Source organism: Hemiscyllium ocellatum, chromosome 5, assembly GCF_020745735.1.
Source record: "Hemiscyllium ocellatum isolate sHemOce1 chromosome 5, sHemOce1.pat.X.cur, whole genome shotgun sequence".
Classification (NCBI taxonomy): Eukaryota; Metazoa; Chordata; class Chondrichthyes; order Orectolobiformes; family Hemiscylliidae; genus Hemiscyllium; species Hemiscyllium ocellatum.
The window spans coordinates 67,096,594-67,113,428 of record NC_083405.1 but is presented as its reverse complement, the minus strand read 5'-3'; the positions used below and the strand labels follow the sequence as shown (position 1 = coordinate 67,113,428).

Sequence of the window (16,835 nt, the reverse complement as noted above, 5' to 3'; positions counted from 1 at the left end):
TGCTCACCATCACCATACTTGGAAAAAGGCTCTCCCTGTCCACCCTATCTAACCCTCTGATTATCTTATATGTCTCTATTAAGTCACCTCTCAACCTTCTTCGAACGAAAACAGCCTGAAGTCCCTCAGCCTTTCCTCATAAGACCTTCCCTCCATACCAGACAACATCCTAGTAAATCTCCTCTGCACCTTTCGAAAGCTTCCACATCCTTCTTATAATGCGGTGACCAGAACAGTACACAATACACCAAGTGCAGCCGCACCAGAGTTTTGTACAGCTGTAGCATAACCTCATGGTTCCGGAACTTGATCCCTCTATTAATAAAAGCTAAAACACTGTATGCCTTCTTAACAACACTGTCAACCTGGGTAGCAACTTTCAAGGATCTGTGTACCTGGACACCGAGATCTCTCTGCTCATCTACACTACCAAAAATCTTACCATTAGCCCAGTACTTTGCATTCCGGTTACTTCGACCAAAGTGAATCCCCTCACACTTGACCGCATTAAACTCCATTTGTCACCTCTCAGCCCAGCTCTGCAGCTTATCTATGTCTGTCTGTAACCTACAACAGCCTTCGTCACTATCCACAACTCCATCTACTTTATTGTCGTCTGCAAATTTTCTAACCCACCCTTCTACGCCCTCATTCAGGTCGTTTATAAAAATGACAAACAGCAATGGACCTAACACCGAACCTTGCGGTACACCACTGGTAACTGGACTCCTGGATGAACATTTCCCATCAACCAACACCCTCTGTCTTCTTTCAGCAAGCCAATTACTGATCTAAACTGCTATATCTCCCACAATCCCATTCCTCCGCATTTTGTACAATAGCCAACTGTGGGGAACCTTATCGAATGCCTTGCTGAAATCCATATACACCACATCAACCGGTTTACTCTCATCTACCTCTTTGGTCACCTTCTCAAAGAACTCAATAAGAGTTGTGAGGCATGACCTACCCTTCACAAAAATGTGCTATCGCTAATCAAATTATTCTTTTTCTAGATGATTATAAATCCTATCTCTTATAACCTTTTCCAACACTTTACCAACAACTGAAGTAAGGCTCACTGGTCTATAATTACCAAGGTTGTCTTTACTCCCCTTCTTGATCAGGGAAACTACATTTGCTATCCTTCAGTCTTCTGGCACTTTTCCTGTAGACAATGATGATTTAAAAATCAATGCCAAAGGCTCAGCAATCTCCTCCCTGGCTTCCCAGGGTATCCTAGGATAAATCCCATCCGGCCCAGGGGACTTATCTATTTTCAACCTCTGCAGGATTTCTAATACCACTTCCTTGTGAACCTCAATCACACCCAGTCTAGAAGCCTGTATCTCAGTAATCTCCTCCACAATATTGTCGTTTTCTATAGTGAACACTGTCGAAAAATATTCATTTAGTGCTTCTCCTATCTCCTCTAACTCCACACACAACTTCCCACTACTATCCTTGATTGGCCCTAATCTTACTCTTGTCATTCTTTTATTCCTTAAATACCTATAGAAAGCCTTAGGGTTTACTCTGATCCTATCCACCAACAACTTCTCGCATCTCCTCCCCTGGCTCTCCTGAGCTCTCTCTTTAGGTCTTTCCTGGCTACCTTGTAACCCTCAAGCACCCTAACTGAGCCTTCACATCTCATCATAACATAAGCCTTCTTCTTCCTCTTGACCAGAGATTCCACTTCCTTCGTAAACCACAGCTCCTGCGCTCTACAGTTTCCTCCTTGCCTGACAGATACATACTTATCTAGGACACACAGGAGCTTTTTCTTGAATAAGCTCCACACTTCTAATGTGCCTATCCCCTGCAGTTTCCTTCCCCATCCTATGCTTCCTAATTCTTGCCTAATCTCATCGTAATTGCCTTTCCCCCAATTATAACTCTTGCCCAGTGGTATACACCTATCCCTTTCTATCACTAAAGTAGACATAACAGAATTGTGATTGCTATCACCAAAGTGCTCACCTACTTCCAAGTCTAACACCTGGCCGGGCTCATTACCCAGTACCAAATCTAATGTGGCTTCGCCCCTTGTTGGTCTGTCTACATACTGTGTCAGGAAGCCCTCCTGCACGCACTGGACAAAAACTTACCCATCTATAGAACTCGTACTATAGAGTTCCCAGTCAATATTTGGAAAGTTGAAGTCCCCTGTGACAACTACCCTGTATCTCTCACTCCTATCTAGAATCATCTTTGCTATCCTTTCCTCTGCATCTCTGGAACTATTCTGAGGCTTATAGAAAACTCCCAATAGGTTGACCTCTCCTTTTCTGTTTCTAACTTCAATCCCCAAACATCCTTTTTGCAACTGTAATACTGTCCTTGACCAACAATACCACACCTCCCCCTCTTTCAGCATCTTCTCTATTCTTACTGAAACATCTAAATCCTGGAACCTGCAACAACCATTCCTCTCCCTGCTCTAACCATGTCTCCAAAATGGCCACAACATCAAAGTCCCAGGCAACCCATGCTGCCAGTTCACCCACCTTATTCTGGATGCTCCTGGCCTTGAAGTAGACACATTTCAAACCAACTTCTTGCTTGCTGGTTCCATCTTGCATCCCTGAAACTTGATTTCGGACCTCCCTACTCTCAACCTTTTCTATACTCAAACTACACTTTGGTTCCCATCCACTGCTGGATTAGTTTAAACCCACCCCAATAGTCTTAGCGAAATCTGCCCCCAGGATATTGGTAACCCTCTGGTTCAGATGAAGACCATCCTGTTTGTAGAGGTCCCACCTACCCCAGAAAAAGCCCCAGTTATCCAAGAATCCAAAACCCTCCCTCCTGCACCATCCCTGTAGCCACGTGTTCAACTCATCTCTCTCCCTATTCCTCGCCTCTCTAGCACGTGGCACAGGCAACAACCCAGAGACAACAACTTTGCTCGTCCTAGCTCAAAGCTTCCATCCTAGCTCCCTGAATTTCTGCCTTAAATTCCCATCTCACTTCCTACCTATGTCATTGGTGTCTACATGGATCACGACTTGGGGCTACTCCCCCTCCCCCTTAAGGATCCCAAAAAGACGATCAGAGATATCATGAACCCTGGCAACTGGGAGGCTACACACCAACCATGAGTCTCTCTCGTCCCCACAGAACCTCCTATCTGTCCCTCTAACTATGGAGTCCCCAATGACTTCTGCTCTGCTCCTCTTCCCCTTTCCCTTCTGAGCAGCAGGGACAGACTCTGTGCCAGAACCCTGTACCCCACTGCTTTCCCCTGGTAATTCCCCCCTCCCCCCAACAGTATCCAAAACTGTATACTTATTGTTGAGGGGAATGGCCGCAGGGGTTCTCTGCACTGCCTGCCGGTTCCCCTTCTGTCCCCTGACGGTAACCCATTTGCCTTTTTCTTTTACCTTAGGAGTGACTACTTCCCTGTAATTCATTGTTGTGGTTCTGTTCACTGAGCTGCAAATTTGTGTTGCAGACGACTCCTCTAACCTAATAATAAGACCAATTGTGACTAGCGGGTAAGTGCTGCATTTTCCTTGTTTGTTTCTTTAGATTTAGTTGGTTTTTGTTTTTTTTTAAGGAAAGCTTACTTTTAGAGGGATGGCAGTGCAGAGAGGGCAATGTTCCTCTTGCAACATGTATGAGGTGAGGGAAGCCATTAGCCTCCCTGCTGAGTACACTTGCAAGAAGTGCACCCATCTCCAGCTCCTCCAAACCCGTGTTAGGGAACTGGAGCTGGAGTTGGATGAACTGCGGATCATTCGGGAGGCAGAGGAGGTCATAGATCGGAGCTATAGGCAAGTAGTTACTCCGAAAGTTCAAGATAGATGGGTGACAGTGAGGGGGAGTGGGAGGAGGAAGACAGTGCAGGGACCCCCTGCGGTCATTCCCCTCAAGAACAAGTATACCGTTTTGGATACTTGTGGGGGGGATGACTTACCAGGGGTAAGCAACGAGGTTCAGGCCTCTGGCACGGAGCCTGGCCCCGTTGCTCAGAAGGGTAGGGTGGAGAAAGGTAGAGCAATTGTTCTTGGGGACTCGATAGTGAGGGGTACAGACAGACGGTTTTGTGGGGGCGACAGGGACTCACGTTTGGTATGTTGCCTCCCAGGTGCAAGGGTACGTGATGTCGCTGATCGTGTTTTCCGGGTCCTTAAGGGGGAGGGGGAGCAGCCCCAGATCGTGGTCCACGTTGGCACCAACGATATAGGTAGGAAGAAGGGTGAGGATGTAAGGCAGGCTTTCAGGGAGCTAGGTTGGAAGCTCAGAGTTAGAACAAACAGAGTTGTAGTCTCTGGTTTGTTACCCGTGCCACGTGATAGAGAGTCGAGGAACAGGGAGAGAGAGCAGTTAAATGCGTGGCTACAGGGATGGTGCAGGAGGGAGGGATTCCGGTTTCTGGATAACTGGGGTCCTTTCTGGGGAAGGTGGGACCTCTATAAAAAGGATGGTCTACACTTGAACCTGAGGGGCACCAGTATCCTTGGGGGGAGGTTTGCTAGTGCTCTTTGGGAGGGTTTAAACTAACTCCGCGGGGGCATGGGAACCAGGACTGTAGCTTTAGGGTACAGGACCTTGAGTGTAGGGAGGTTAGGAATAATGCAGTGATCTCTAAGGAGGGTGCCTGTAACCAGAAAGGTGGATTGAAGTGTGTATACTTCAATGCCAGAAGTATAAGGAATAAGGTAGGTGAACTTGCAGCGTGGGTTGGTACCTGGGACTTCGATGTTGTGGCCATTACAGAGACGTGGGTAGAACAGGGACAAGAATGGCTGTTGCACGTTCCAGGGTTCAAATGTTTTAGTAGGATCAGACATGGGGGTAAAAAAGGGGGAGGCGTGGCATTACTTGTCAAAGACAGTATCACAGCAGTGGAATGGACGATGGAAGAGGACTTGCCATCTGAGGTAGTTTGGGCTGAGGTTAGAAATAGGAAAGGTGAGGTCACCCTGTTAGGTGTTTTCTACAGGCCTCCTAATAGTCCTAGAGAAGTAGAGGATAATATTGCGAGGATGATTCAGGAAAAGAGTGAAGGTAGCAGGGTGGTTGTTATGGGGGACTTTAACTTCCCAGATATTGACTGGGAGAGCTATAGCTCGAGTTCATTAGATGGGTCGGTGTTTGTCCAATGTGTGCAGGAGGGTTTCCTGACACAATATGTCGACAGGCCAACAAGAGGGGAGGCTATATTGGATTTGGTTCTAGGTAATGAACCAGGCCAGGTGTTAGACTTGGAGGTAGGTGAGCACTTCGGGGACAGTGACCACAATTCGGTGACTTTTACTTTAGTGATGGAGAGGGATAATCGTGTGCCGCAGGGCAAGAGCTATAGCTGGGGGCAGGGAAATTATGATGCAGTGAGGCATGACTTAGGATGTGTGGATTGGAAAAACAGGCTTCAAGGGAAGAACACTAATGAGATGTGGGGAGTGTTCAAGGAGCAGCTACTGCGTGTCCTCGATAGGTATGTACCAGTCAGGCATAGTGTAAAGGGCCTTGTGAGGCAGCCGTGGTTTAGTAAGGAATTGGAGTCCCTTGTGAAAGGGAAGAAGGCGGCATATGTAAAGATGAGGCGTGAAGGTTCAGTAGGGGCGATTGAGTGTTATAAGGTAGCCAGGAAGGAGCTAAAGAGGGAGCTAAGAGAAGCGAGAAGGGGACATGAAAAGTCTTTAGCTGGTAGGATTAGGGAAAACCCAAAGGCTTTCTATAGATATGTCAAGAATAAAAGGATGACTAGGGTAGGTATCGGTCCAGTCAAGGATAGTAGTGGGAAGTTGTGTGTGGAGGCGGAGGAGATTGGAGAGACATTAAATCAGTACTTTTCCTCAGTATTCACTCAGGAACAGGACACTGTTGCTGATGTGAATATGGAATCACAAATAATTAGAATGGATGCCCTGGAAATATGCAGGGAAGAGGTTTTGGGAATATTGGAAAGGATGAATATAGATAAGTCTCCTGGGCCTGATGGCATTTACCCCAGGATCCTATGGGAAGCTAGGGAGGAGATAGCAGAGCCATTGGCCTGGATTTTTATGTCGTCGTTGTCAACAGGAATAGTACCAGAGGACTGGAGGATAGCGAATGTGGTCCCATTGTTCAAGAAAGGGAGTAGGGATAGCCCTAGCAACTATAGGCCAGTGAGTCTGACTTCAGTGGTGGGCAAAGTCTTAGAGAGAATGGTAAGGGATAAGATTTATGAACATCTGGGTAGGAATAACGTGATCAGGGATAGCCAGCATGGTTTTGTGAAGGGCAGGTCGTGCCTCACAAACCTTATTGAGTTCTTTGAGAAGGTGACCAAGGAAGTGGATGAGGGTAAAGCAGTAGATGTTGTGTATATGGATTTTAGTAAGGCGTTCGATAAGGTTCCCCATGGTAGGCTAATGCTAAAACTTCGGAGGTATGGCATTGAGGATACATTAGAGGTTTGGATTAGGAATTGGCTGGCTGGAAGGAGACAGAGGGTAGTAGTTGATGGATTATGTTCATCTTGGAGCGCAGTTACTAGCGGTGTACCACAAGGATCTGTTTTGGGACCATTGCTTTTTGTTATCTTTATAAATGATCTAGAGGAAGGACTTGAAAGCTGGGTAAGCAAGTTTGCGGATGACACAAAAGTCGGTGGAGTTGTGGATAGTGAGGAAGGAAGTGGTAGGTTACAGCGGGATATAGATAAGTTGCAGAGCTGGGCGGAAATGTGGCAAATGGAATTCAATGTAGCTAAGTGCGAAGTCGTTCACTTTGGTAGGAATAACAAGATGATGGATTACTGGGCTAATGGTAGGCTACTTGGTAGTGTGGATGAGCAGAGGGATCTTGGTGTCCATGTACACAGATCTCTGAAAGTTGCCACCCAGGTAAATAGTGCTGTGAGGAAGGCATATGGTGTACTGGGCTTTATTGGCAGAGGAATTGAGTTCCGGAGTCCTGAGGTCATGTTGCAGTTGTATAAGACTCTGGTGCGGCCTCATCTGGAGTATTGTGTGCAGTTTTGGTCGCCATACTATAGGAAGGATGTGGAAGCTTTAGAACGAGTGCAGAGGAGGTTTACCAGGATGTTGCCTGGAATGGTAGGAAAATCTTATGAGGAAAGGCTGAGGCACTTGGGGCTGTTCTCATTGGAGAAGAGAAGGTTTAGGGGAGATCTGATAGAAGTGTATAAGATGATTAGGGGTTTAGATAGGGTAGATACTAAGAACCTTTTACCGCTAATGGAGTCAGGTGTTACTAGGGGACATAGCTTTAAATTAAGGGGTGGTAGGTATAGGACAGATGTTAGGGGTAGATTCTTCACACAGCGGGTTGTGAGTTCATGGAACGCCCTGCCCGTATCAGTGGTGAACTCTCCTTCTTTATGGTCATTTAAGCGGGCACTGGATAGGCATTTGGAAGTTATTGGGCTAGTATAGGTTAGGTAGGATTCGGTCGGCGCAACATCGAGGGCCGAAGGGCCTGTACTGCGCTGTATCCTTCTATGTTCTATGTTCTATGTCCCCTGACTAGGTGACATCCTCAGTGCTTGGGAGCCTCCTGGGAAGCGCTTCTGTGATCTTTCCTCCGGCATTTGTAGTGGTTTGAATCTGCCGCTTCCGGTTGTCAGTTCCAGCTGTCCGCTGCTGTGGTCGGTATATGGGGTCCAGGTCGATGTGCTTATTGATTGAATCTGTGGATGAGTGCCATGCCTCTCGGAATTCCCTGGCTGTTCTCTGTTTGGCTTGAACTATAATAGTAGTGTTGTCCCAGTCGAATTCATGTTGCTTGTCATCTGCGTGTGTGGCTACTAAGGATAGCTGGTCATGTCATTTCGTGGCTAGTTGGTGTTCATGGATGCGGATTGTTAGCTGTCTTCCTGTTTGTCCTATGCAGTGTTTTGTGCAGTCCTTGCATGGGATTTTGTACACTACGTTGGTTTTGCACATGAAAACCAGCCAAACAGAGAACAGCCAGGGAATTTCTAGAGGCATGGCACTCATTCACAGATTCAATCAATAAGCACATCGACCTGGACCCCATATACCGACCACTGCAGCGGACAGCTGGAACTGATAACCGGAAGCGGCAGATTCAAACCAGGACAAATGCTGGAGGAAAGATCACAGAAGTGCTTCACAGGAGGCTCCCAAGCACTGAGGATGTCACCTAGTCAGGGGACGAAACGTCTGCAACACAAATTCCCAGCTCGGTCAACAGAACCACAACAACGAGCACCCGAGCTACAAATCTTCTCCCAAAGTTTGAATCCCTGTAACTCCGCTCAGTAACCCCCTCTGCCTCCCGAATGATCCGAAGTTCATCCAGCTTCAGTTCCCTAACGCGGATTTCAAGGAGCTGCAGTTGGGTGCACTTCCCGCAGATGTAGTCAGCAGGGACACTAGTGGTGACCCTTACCTCCCACATTCTGCAGGAGGAACATTCCATTCCCACTATTCTAAATTCCCAAAGAGACTGTTGAAAAAATAAGGAATAAAAAATACTCGTTACCTTACCAATCTGGCGCACAGGTCCTTTTTGTTTGGTGAGAGGAGGATGGGTGGGAGACACTACCTGAGTAGTGTTTTGGGTAACGCAACCACATAAATATATGACTTCCCAGAAGTCCATCACTCCTCCCTCACACCTCTCGGCAAATGGAGGCCCGACTCTTGAGGTAAGTCCCTTTTAATGCGGGAAAACTCACCCTTCCTGGCAGCCCTTGTTTCACCACTCCTTCTCTCCTCACCGCTCTGGCAAAATGGTTTTTGATTTCTACAAACTTTCATTTTAACTGGGGACAGTTTGCAAGTCGTAAGCTATATAATTTCAATCAGGTCCCCAATGACTCATGCAAAAAAAAAAAATGTCTTAATCACACGAAGCCAGAAACATTTCCCTCCTTTTTTCTCTTTTCATGTTGTTTTCACTTACTTCTGCCAGGTGGCAGTACAGGAGCTACAATTGACTTCAGCAACTCAGATCAGAAAAGTGAAAAAACCTGCATTTCGATTCTGAGGAGAAGTGCATTAACAGTAACAATAAAAGACCAGTAACCCTTGAGGGATGTATTTGTGGACATTGGGGAGATTGGATTTGACAGTGAAAAATCCTATATATTGAACATACTGATAAAACTCACTGTTTAGGTTTCCACAAGGAAAGACTAGTACAGTGAAGAACCACAAAATAATGATTCTAGCAGAAGTTAGGAAAGGAATAAATTTATGGGAAAACCAAAACTTAGGTCAATAAATCTTCATTTAGACTAAAATCAAAGATGGAGGTGTTGAAAAATAATAACATACATTTAGTTGAACATTGAACCTGACCAGAACTGAAAATTATATCCCGAATTATGAGGCTATTTCACATTACTATGGTTTAGAAATGCTTTAATGGTACTCACCCTATAATCAGTGATGAGTACTGAAAGCACAGAACAAAGAGAGAATGGTTACTATAAAATGTGACTCATTTGCTGTAATACTACAATGCAGCTTCAAATGATTGGATGCAAATACATCAGAGGTTCAAACAAAGTATATGAAGTAAAATGCACATTAAAATGTGACAGCCTTTGACCTAGAAACAGTACCGATAAGTAAAATGTGTAACTACTTCAAAATGTTTTGGGATTCTGTAATTATTACTGAGAACTTTCAAGTGTTGTATCAATTGTAAGGAATCCATTATAATTTTCAAATTCTAAGAAATATCGGTCCCAGTGTCCTGATGAGCCATGTTGGCCTGAAAACAGTACCAACCAAAAGTTAAAGTATGGAGACCAAGTTGCAGACTGTAAGAGGAAACTGCAAAGGCAGTTCTCATGCATGAAACCAATGGAACCCAGAAGTTAAGACAGTTCCAGGAAGAAGTATGCTATTGTGTGCAGCTTTGTACAGGCAGAACTCTCTTCACATGGAAAGTGTTGCCTGGGAGAAATGGATAAACGTTTGAAGGAAAATAATTGGATTTCTGCCTGAAGAAGATTCAAGGTTAGAAAATTGGGCAGGCTATAAGATCGATAAAATTTATCTTTGCTGTATGTTATTCCAGATGTAACCCATTGTTTGAAATGACCTCAACTGCCTGTTAATTTATTTTTAAGTTATGTGGATCTTAATACATGCTAAGATAAAAGTCACATAAAGTATTCTTCTATTAGGTTTTGTTTGGTAAATTTGTTTTTTTTTTGGGTTTATAGATCCCACATGGATCATAAAAGTGATTACATCAGGCTTAAACTGAATTTGGAAATATTATTTACATAACGCTGTTCTAGAACAGTGAGGGAAATATTGAATATTTTTACTTGCCATAACACAGGGGTTTTATGATTTTGCTTATTTCTTCCCCCTTTTGAAATTATCTACTTGTGAAGTTCACTTCAAATAAAATTATTCACAACAAACTTCCAGAGAGAGAGAGAGAGAGAGACACACACACACACACACACACACAAACACAGGACAGGCAAGTAAGAAAAGGGGTTTCAATTAAGTGTAATTTTATATTCAACAGGATGCACATCAATTCATGTAATTTTGTCTGAGTCCATAAAATCAGTGTTGGAGGTTATTTTCTCTAGGAATAGAGATACAGTCGGATGCAATTGACTGAAGGCAGTATTTGTGCCAGAATTCATCTTTTCATAATCGTTGAAGATTTATCAATGAGGTTGGTAGACGTTTCAGGTGGATATATACTGAAAACCGTGCTTCGAGAAACCTGAGACTTGAGGCAGGCTTAGATCATCCTGGAGTCCAGTTGACCTTCGATTATTAGATGACTGATGTTTACAGTAACTGCTGATTCCACACTCAAGCATGGATTAATTTGTCTGTGACACGGTTTCTAGATGAATCAACTTCTACTTAACAAGAGAGTTTTTATAATTTTGACCAGGGACACTGTTCTATGTATAGAATTTTGGGGGATTAGGACCTCTTCAGGCATAGTATATCGATTGCACTCCCTATGTTGTAAGACACTGCTAGGGCAACATCATGTCAGCTGGTCCTTGTGTTTGTGAACTGCAAAATCCACACAATGCAAAGGTGTCACATTTCAGGATGATGATGATTTTAGCTTTTGTCCTTTGGTAAATCAGTGCTGGAGCTTACCAAATGTCATGAGACTGACAGTAGCTAAATTTTTATCTAGCAAAGTCTATTTTAAAATTTAACAAGAAAATATTACTTTTAAAACAATTTATGATCTCTTTCGGATCTAGGGAACCTGTCAAAGCTTTAAATATTGTTGGAACTTCAAATGTTTAATTCCCAGTTATAACTGTACTTGTTTAATAAATCACTATAGTTATCATTATAGTATTATCAGTATTAGTTATATTGGTACTATAATGAATATCATTGGTTTCTATAATACAATATAACACTTTCATTGTTATATACTATGATAGTAATTCCCATTCCATTTCCTCTCTTCACTTCTCCCATTTCCTCTAGCTTTCCCCTGTCTTCCCCTCTACTACACTTCAGCCTACCCACTGCACTGTTTCCCCTTTCTCCACACACTCTGACTTCTCCCCTTTCTACCTCTGTCCTGGACCCTCTGGTCTTCCCTCCAGACCCCTGTCCTTCTCACTACCCATTTGCACTGACATTCTGCGTACTCATCCCCTCTACCTCTCTCCTCTACCTTCCTGCCTTTCCTCATCTCCCATTCTCTCTTCAAAGCTTCTTCTCCTCTTTTCTTGCTCTTCTTCCCTCCTGTAGTGATTGTAATAAAGTCAGCCAGATGGACCTCAGAGAATCTGAGTTCCCTGCTTGGGGCTGTTAATTTGGTCTGATCGAGGAGCCCTGCTTGACAGATATAAGCAGAAATGTCAGAGGTTCTGTTCTCTCTGACAACTGGCTCTGAGGAAGCTGTATCAGTGTCAAGGACTCTACACGTGTAAATTAAGGGTGAATTGGTGCCAGGATACCAACCTCTGTGAAGTTACTTCTGGCCTTCCCTTCTCCTTCTGCTTTTCCCTTCCTGTTCCATCCCTCCACCCTTTCCATTGGCTCTCAGATACAGTACCAGCAAGTATCGGAAGTTATGCTAAACAGGTTGAGGGAGGATTGAAAGTTCTAGTTGGGGTGGGAAAGGCGGGGAGGATGATGATATTTCAGTAACAGATCATAGGGTGTACGATTATACTCTTAGGATTGGGGAAGGTGGTATTGTAGCCAAACACTGGGTAAGGGGGAGTGAGCTTATTGGCCCAAACCTGCGCAGGAGAGTTGCGTTCCTAGGCCTGCATGAATAAATGGAGACTGTAACCCTGGAGCTGAGATGGCAGACTTTTAACAACTACAACTATCTTCTGCTTCTGAGGAAGGATCACTGGACCTGAAACGTTAACTCTGATTTCTCTGCACAGATGCTGCCAGACTTGCTAAGCTTTTCCAGCAACTTCTGTTTTCATTACAGTCATCTTCTTTTGTACTATGTGTGACTCCATGGTAGGATCTGAACCTGTGTTCACAAAGCACTAGTCTATACTTGATTAGGTTGTAAGTCAAATAATGCTACCACTTAGTCAGCATCTCCTCAACCCATTTGATCATTTCCTGGAAGTCTCCTGCACTGAGTATTTTTTTTCCCAATTCCATTATGTTAGAACTGAAGGTTCTCTATTTCTCAGTTGCACATCAGGTAACCAAAGAGATGACATGAGATTCAAAATTATGTTGATACTACCCAGTTTTACCTCACCATTACTTACTTTCATCTCTCAATTACCTTCTAATTATTAAACTGCATGTCTGAGGCAATCCACAAATATTCAGTCACTCCACCACCAACATTTAGTACAGCAGTGTGTACCATTTATCAGATGCACTGCAGAAATTCACCAAAAGCCCTCAGATAGCACCTTCCAAACCCACAACCAATTCCAACTGGAAGATCAAAGGTAGTAGATAAATCAGAACAACACAACCTGCAAGTTCCCCTCCAAGCTACTAACCATTCTGACTTAAGAAAAATATTGCCATTTCCTTCAGTAGTCCTGGATCAGAATCCTGGAATTCCCTCCCTAACAATGTTGGGAGTCTACCTACAACACAAGGACTGCAGTGGTTCAAGGAGGCAGTTCAGCACAACCTTCCTAAGTGTAACTAGGGATGGGCAATAAATGTTTGCCCAGCTAGCAATGCCCATGTTCCCCAAGTGAATAAAAAAGCCCTGATGAGCTGTAAATTAATCATATTAAACATTGTGAAGGTCAAAGCCATTATGATCACCACAAAATTGCCAAATGTTTAATTGTTCCCTCCTTAAATAAATGCAAATTGTTATGGTTCTTATTATTTAGAAAAAAAACCTTAATGACACTATTTTCTCAAAATATTGCTGTTATGGACAAGGTACTTATTCTTAGTTTAACAAATAATCTATATAACTACACCTTGAAACTTGACAGTTATGCACAATTCCAATTGATTCAATATTATAATAATGTGAGGTTCTTTCAGACAAAGATTAACAATCAGCTCCATTAACTGTACAATTCCAAAATAATTTAGCCAACAGTAATCCAAAAAATACCAGAGTCCTGATGATCGTGCTTTAGGTAAAGGGGATCCATTTTAAAAGCTCCAATAAGTTCTGATCTTTTCTTCACCCTAAAAGTGACATATTTTTAATGAATTGTTTGACTTAGCTGTGTATTTTACCAAATGTGATGCACACGAAACTTCAAATGCACACAATATTCAGAAACAATTACTGTATTCTAAATCATGCAGTTCATTTTTACCTGTATATATTTGAAGAAATGTAAAATTCCTTATGTATAGGAAGGAATTAAATTAGCAAAATGGATGAAAAAGACTAACAGCTGTGGAATAATGATCTCAAGCCCACTAAAAAAAAGCCAACACCAGGATAGACAAGATAAAACTTTTAAAAAGCTTATAACACACAATTGTAATATCCACATCTTATACTTGTCTTTCAGGTGAAAATCCTATAATTATCCAGATCATACACTGTATAATTTTGCAAAAGATCATGGAGGCCACAGATGAAATTTGGGTTTGAGTTAAAGCTAGCTAGTAATATAAAAATGAACAGTGAGTGGTTCTGCATGTACTTACATAGGAGGAGAGTAACTAAGCCTACCTTCAATCTTCAGCAGTAAGGCTGAAGGATTGTTAATGGATAACCAAGCGATGGAGTCATTGACTGAATTGATGAACACATTGATTAATATGTTTATCATTATAAATGAAATTTTAGAAGGCTTTTCAAAGGTACTTTACAGTCAAGAGATGAAAGGCATTTAGGAAATTACAACAATTATCATCACTGGATGATATCAGGTGAAAGTAGCTCTTGGAGCACAAATTCCATAACAATAGCAGGCCTGTCACAAAAATGAAACTTTATTGCCACTGATTGATTGATTATTAGAAACTGTTTCTGCATTCCATAGGGAATATTAATTCCATTCGGGCTATTATTTGCATCTCAAATAATAACATTCGATTGTCTGCCGGGGACACAGGATCTGTTTATGGAATGTCCAGCGACATTGAAACTGAAAAAATCTCGTGCAAAACCCTAGAATCATGACGATGTCTACCTCAGATGCAAAGAATTAGACCTGCATTTACGCGCACTGAAAAAGATAGCCACATGGCGATTATGTCGATTGTTGTAAAAAACATTTAGTTCATTAATAACGTTTAGGGAAGGAAATCTGCCATCCTTTCCTGGTCCAGACCCATAGCAATATGCTTGAATCTTAGCTGCCCTCTGGGCAATTATGGATGAGCAAAAATGGTGGCTTAGCCAGTTATGCCCATATTTATGAAAACAATACCCCCTGAAGTTAAAAAAATCTATCGAGTCATTTTTCAAGAGTATTGAAATGAACAGCAAATAAAACAAACTTAAAGGCTTCAACATTCAAGGGCAACAGTGCTTCCCCTTCACATTCCTCTCACCTCATGCCTTCTTCTGAACTCACCTCTTATTGTGTAATCACAATAACCTCTAACCACCTAAACTGGAAAGGGACCAATATCCTAGCAGGGAGGTTTGCTAGTCCTACTTGGAAGGCTTTAAACTAGTAAGGATGGGGTGGGGGTGGGGGGCTGGGGCATTGAGGATGGGACCCAGAGAGATCGTGAGCAAAGGGATAAGCCTGAGGCTGGTACAGTGGAGAAGAGGAGTAAGTCAAATAGTTAAGAGAAAGAGATAAGACTGATAGCTATTATAGAAACATGGTCCAGGGAAGGACAGAACTGGCAGCTTAATGTTTCAGGGTATAGTTGTCAAAGGGAGGATAGAAAGGGGAGGGGCAAGAGTGGAGGGGGAGAGACATTTTTGGTTAGGAATAACATTACAACTGTACTTGGGGAGGATATTCCTGGGAGTTTATCCAGTGAGGTTATTTGGGTGGAACTGAGAAATAAGAAAGGGATGACTATCTCATTGTGATTGTACTACAGGCTCACTAATTGTCAGCAGGAAATTGAGATGCAAATATGTAAGGAAATTTCAGACATCTGTAAGAATTATAGGATTGTAGTGGTAAGGCCATTTTAACTTGCCAAACATAGACTGGAACTGCTATTGTGTTAAGGGCTTGGATAGACAGGAATTTGTTACATGTATACAAGAAAATTTTCTTATTCAGTATGTGGATGGACCTACTGGAGAAGCTGCAAAACGTGACGTTCAGGACACCACCTAAGCTCTCAATCTCCTCCAAGGCTTTCATTTCTCTGGCCCCCAACGCTTCATCTTCACCATGGAGATCCAATTCCTCTACACCTCCATCTGCCATGACGACGGCCTCCAAGCCCTCCTTTCTTCTTCTCCCGAAGTCCCCACCAGTACCCTTCCACTGACACTCTCATTTGTTTGGCTGAACTGGTCCTCACACTCAACAATTTCTCTTTTGAATCCTCCTACTTCCACCAGGTAAAAGAGGTAGCCATGGGCACCCTCATGGGCCCCAGCTATGCCTGTCTCTTTGTCGGTTACGTGGAACAGTCCATCCTCCACAGTTACACCGGCACCATTCCTCACCTTTTCCCGCTACATTGGTGACTATATCGGCGCCACCTCGTGCTGCCATGAGGAGGTTGAACAGTTCATCAACTTCACCAACACATTCCACCCAACCTTAAGTTCATCTGGATCATCTCAGACAATGCCCTCCCCTTCCTGGATCTCTCCATCTCCATCAACTATGACCGATTAACACTGACATCTTCTACAAACCCACTTACTCCCACAGCTACCTAGACTACAACTCCCACACTTTCTCCTGTAAAAACACTATTCCTTATTCCCAATTCCTCTGCCTCCACCGGATCTGCTCCCAGGAGGACCAGTTCCACCACAGAACACACCAGGTGGCGTCCTTCTTTGAAGACCACAATTTCCCCTCCCACATGGTTGATAATGCCATCTAGCTCATCTTATCCACTTCCAGCACCTTTGCCCTCAAACTCCACTTTAATACCACAACAAGGACAGAACTCTCCTGGTTCTCACCTTCCACCCCATCAATCTCTGTATACATTGCATTATCCTCCACCATTTCCGCCATCTACGAATTGACCCCACCACCAGAGATGTAATTCCCTTTCCGCTCCTATTCACCTTCCATAAAGACTATTCCCTCCGCGACTTCCTTGTCAGCTCCACACCCACCACCAACCCATCCTTCCCTCCTGGTACCTTCCCCTGCTACCGCAGGAATTGCAAATCCTGAGCCCACATCTACTGCTCCCCACCACCCCCTCCCCCTCCCTGCCCTCCACGTTCATTCAAGACCCAAAGGAGCCTTCCACATCCATCAAAGCTTCACCTGCACTTCCACCCATGCCATTTACTGTATCCGTTGC

General features: G+C 43.6%; 1 protein-coding gene across 4 annotated transcripts in view; it reads right to left on the bottom strand.

The window, feature by feature from the left end:
- The window catches only part of ddc (dopa decarboxylase), a 129,465-nt gene that overhangs the window by 22,378 nt on the left and 90,252 nt on the right, over positions 1 to 16,835 (bottom strand). For all 4 annotated transcript variants that reach the window (XM_060825494.1, XM_060825493.1, XM_060825497.1 and 1 more), the window contains 2 exons: positions 13,519 to 13,595; positions 9,368 to 9,387 (listed from right to left, as the gene is read on the bottom strand). In XM_060825494.1, coding sequence (XP_060681477.1) covers positions 9,368 to 9,387; positions 13,519 to 13,595 — 97 coding nt within the window. The remainder of the gene's footprint in view (positions 1 to 9,367; positions 9,388 to 13,518; positions 13,596 to 16,835) is intronic.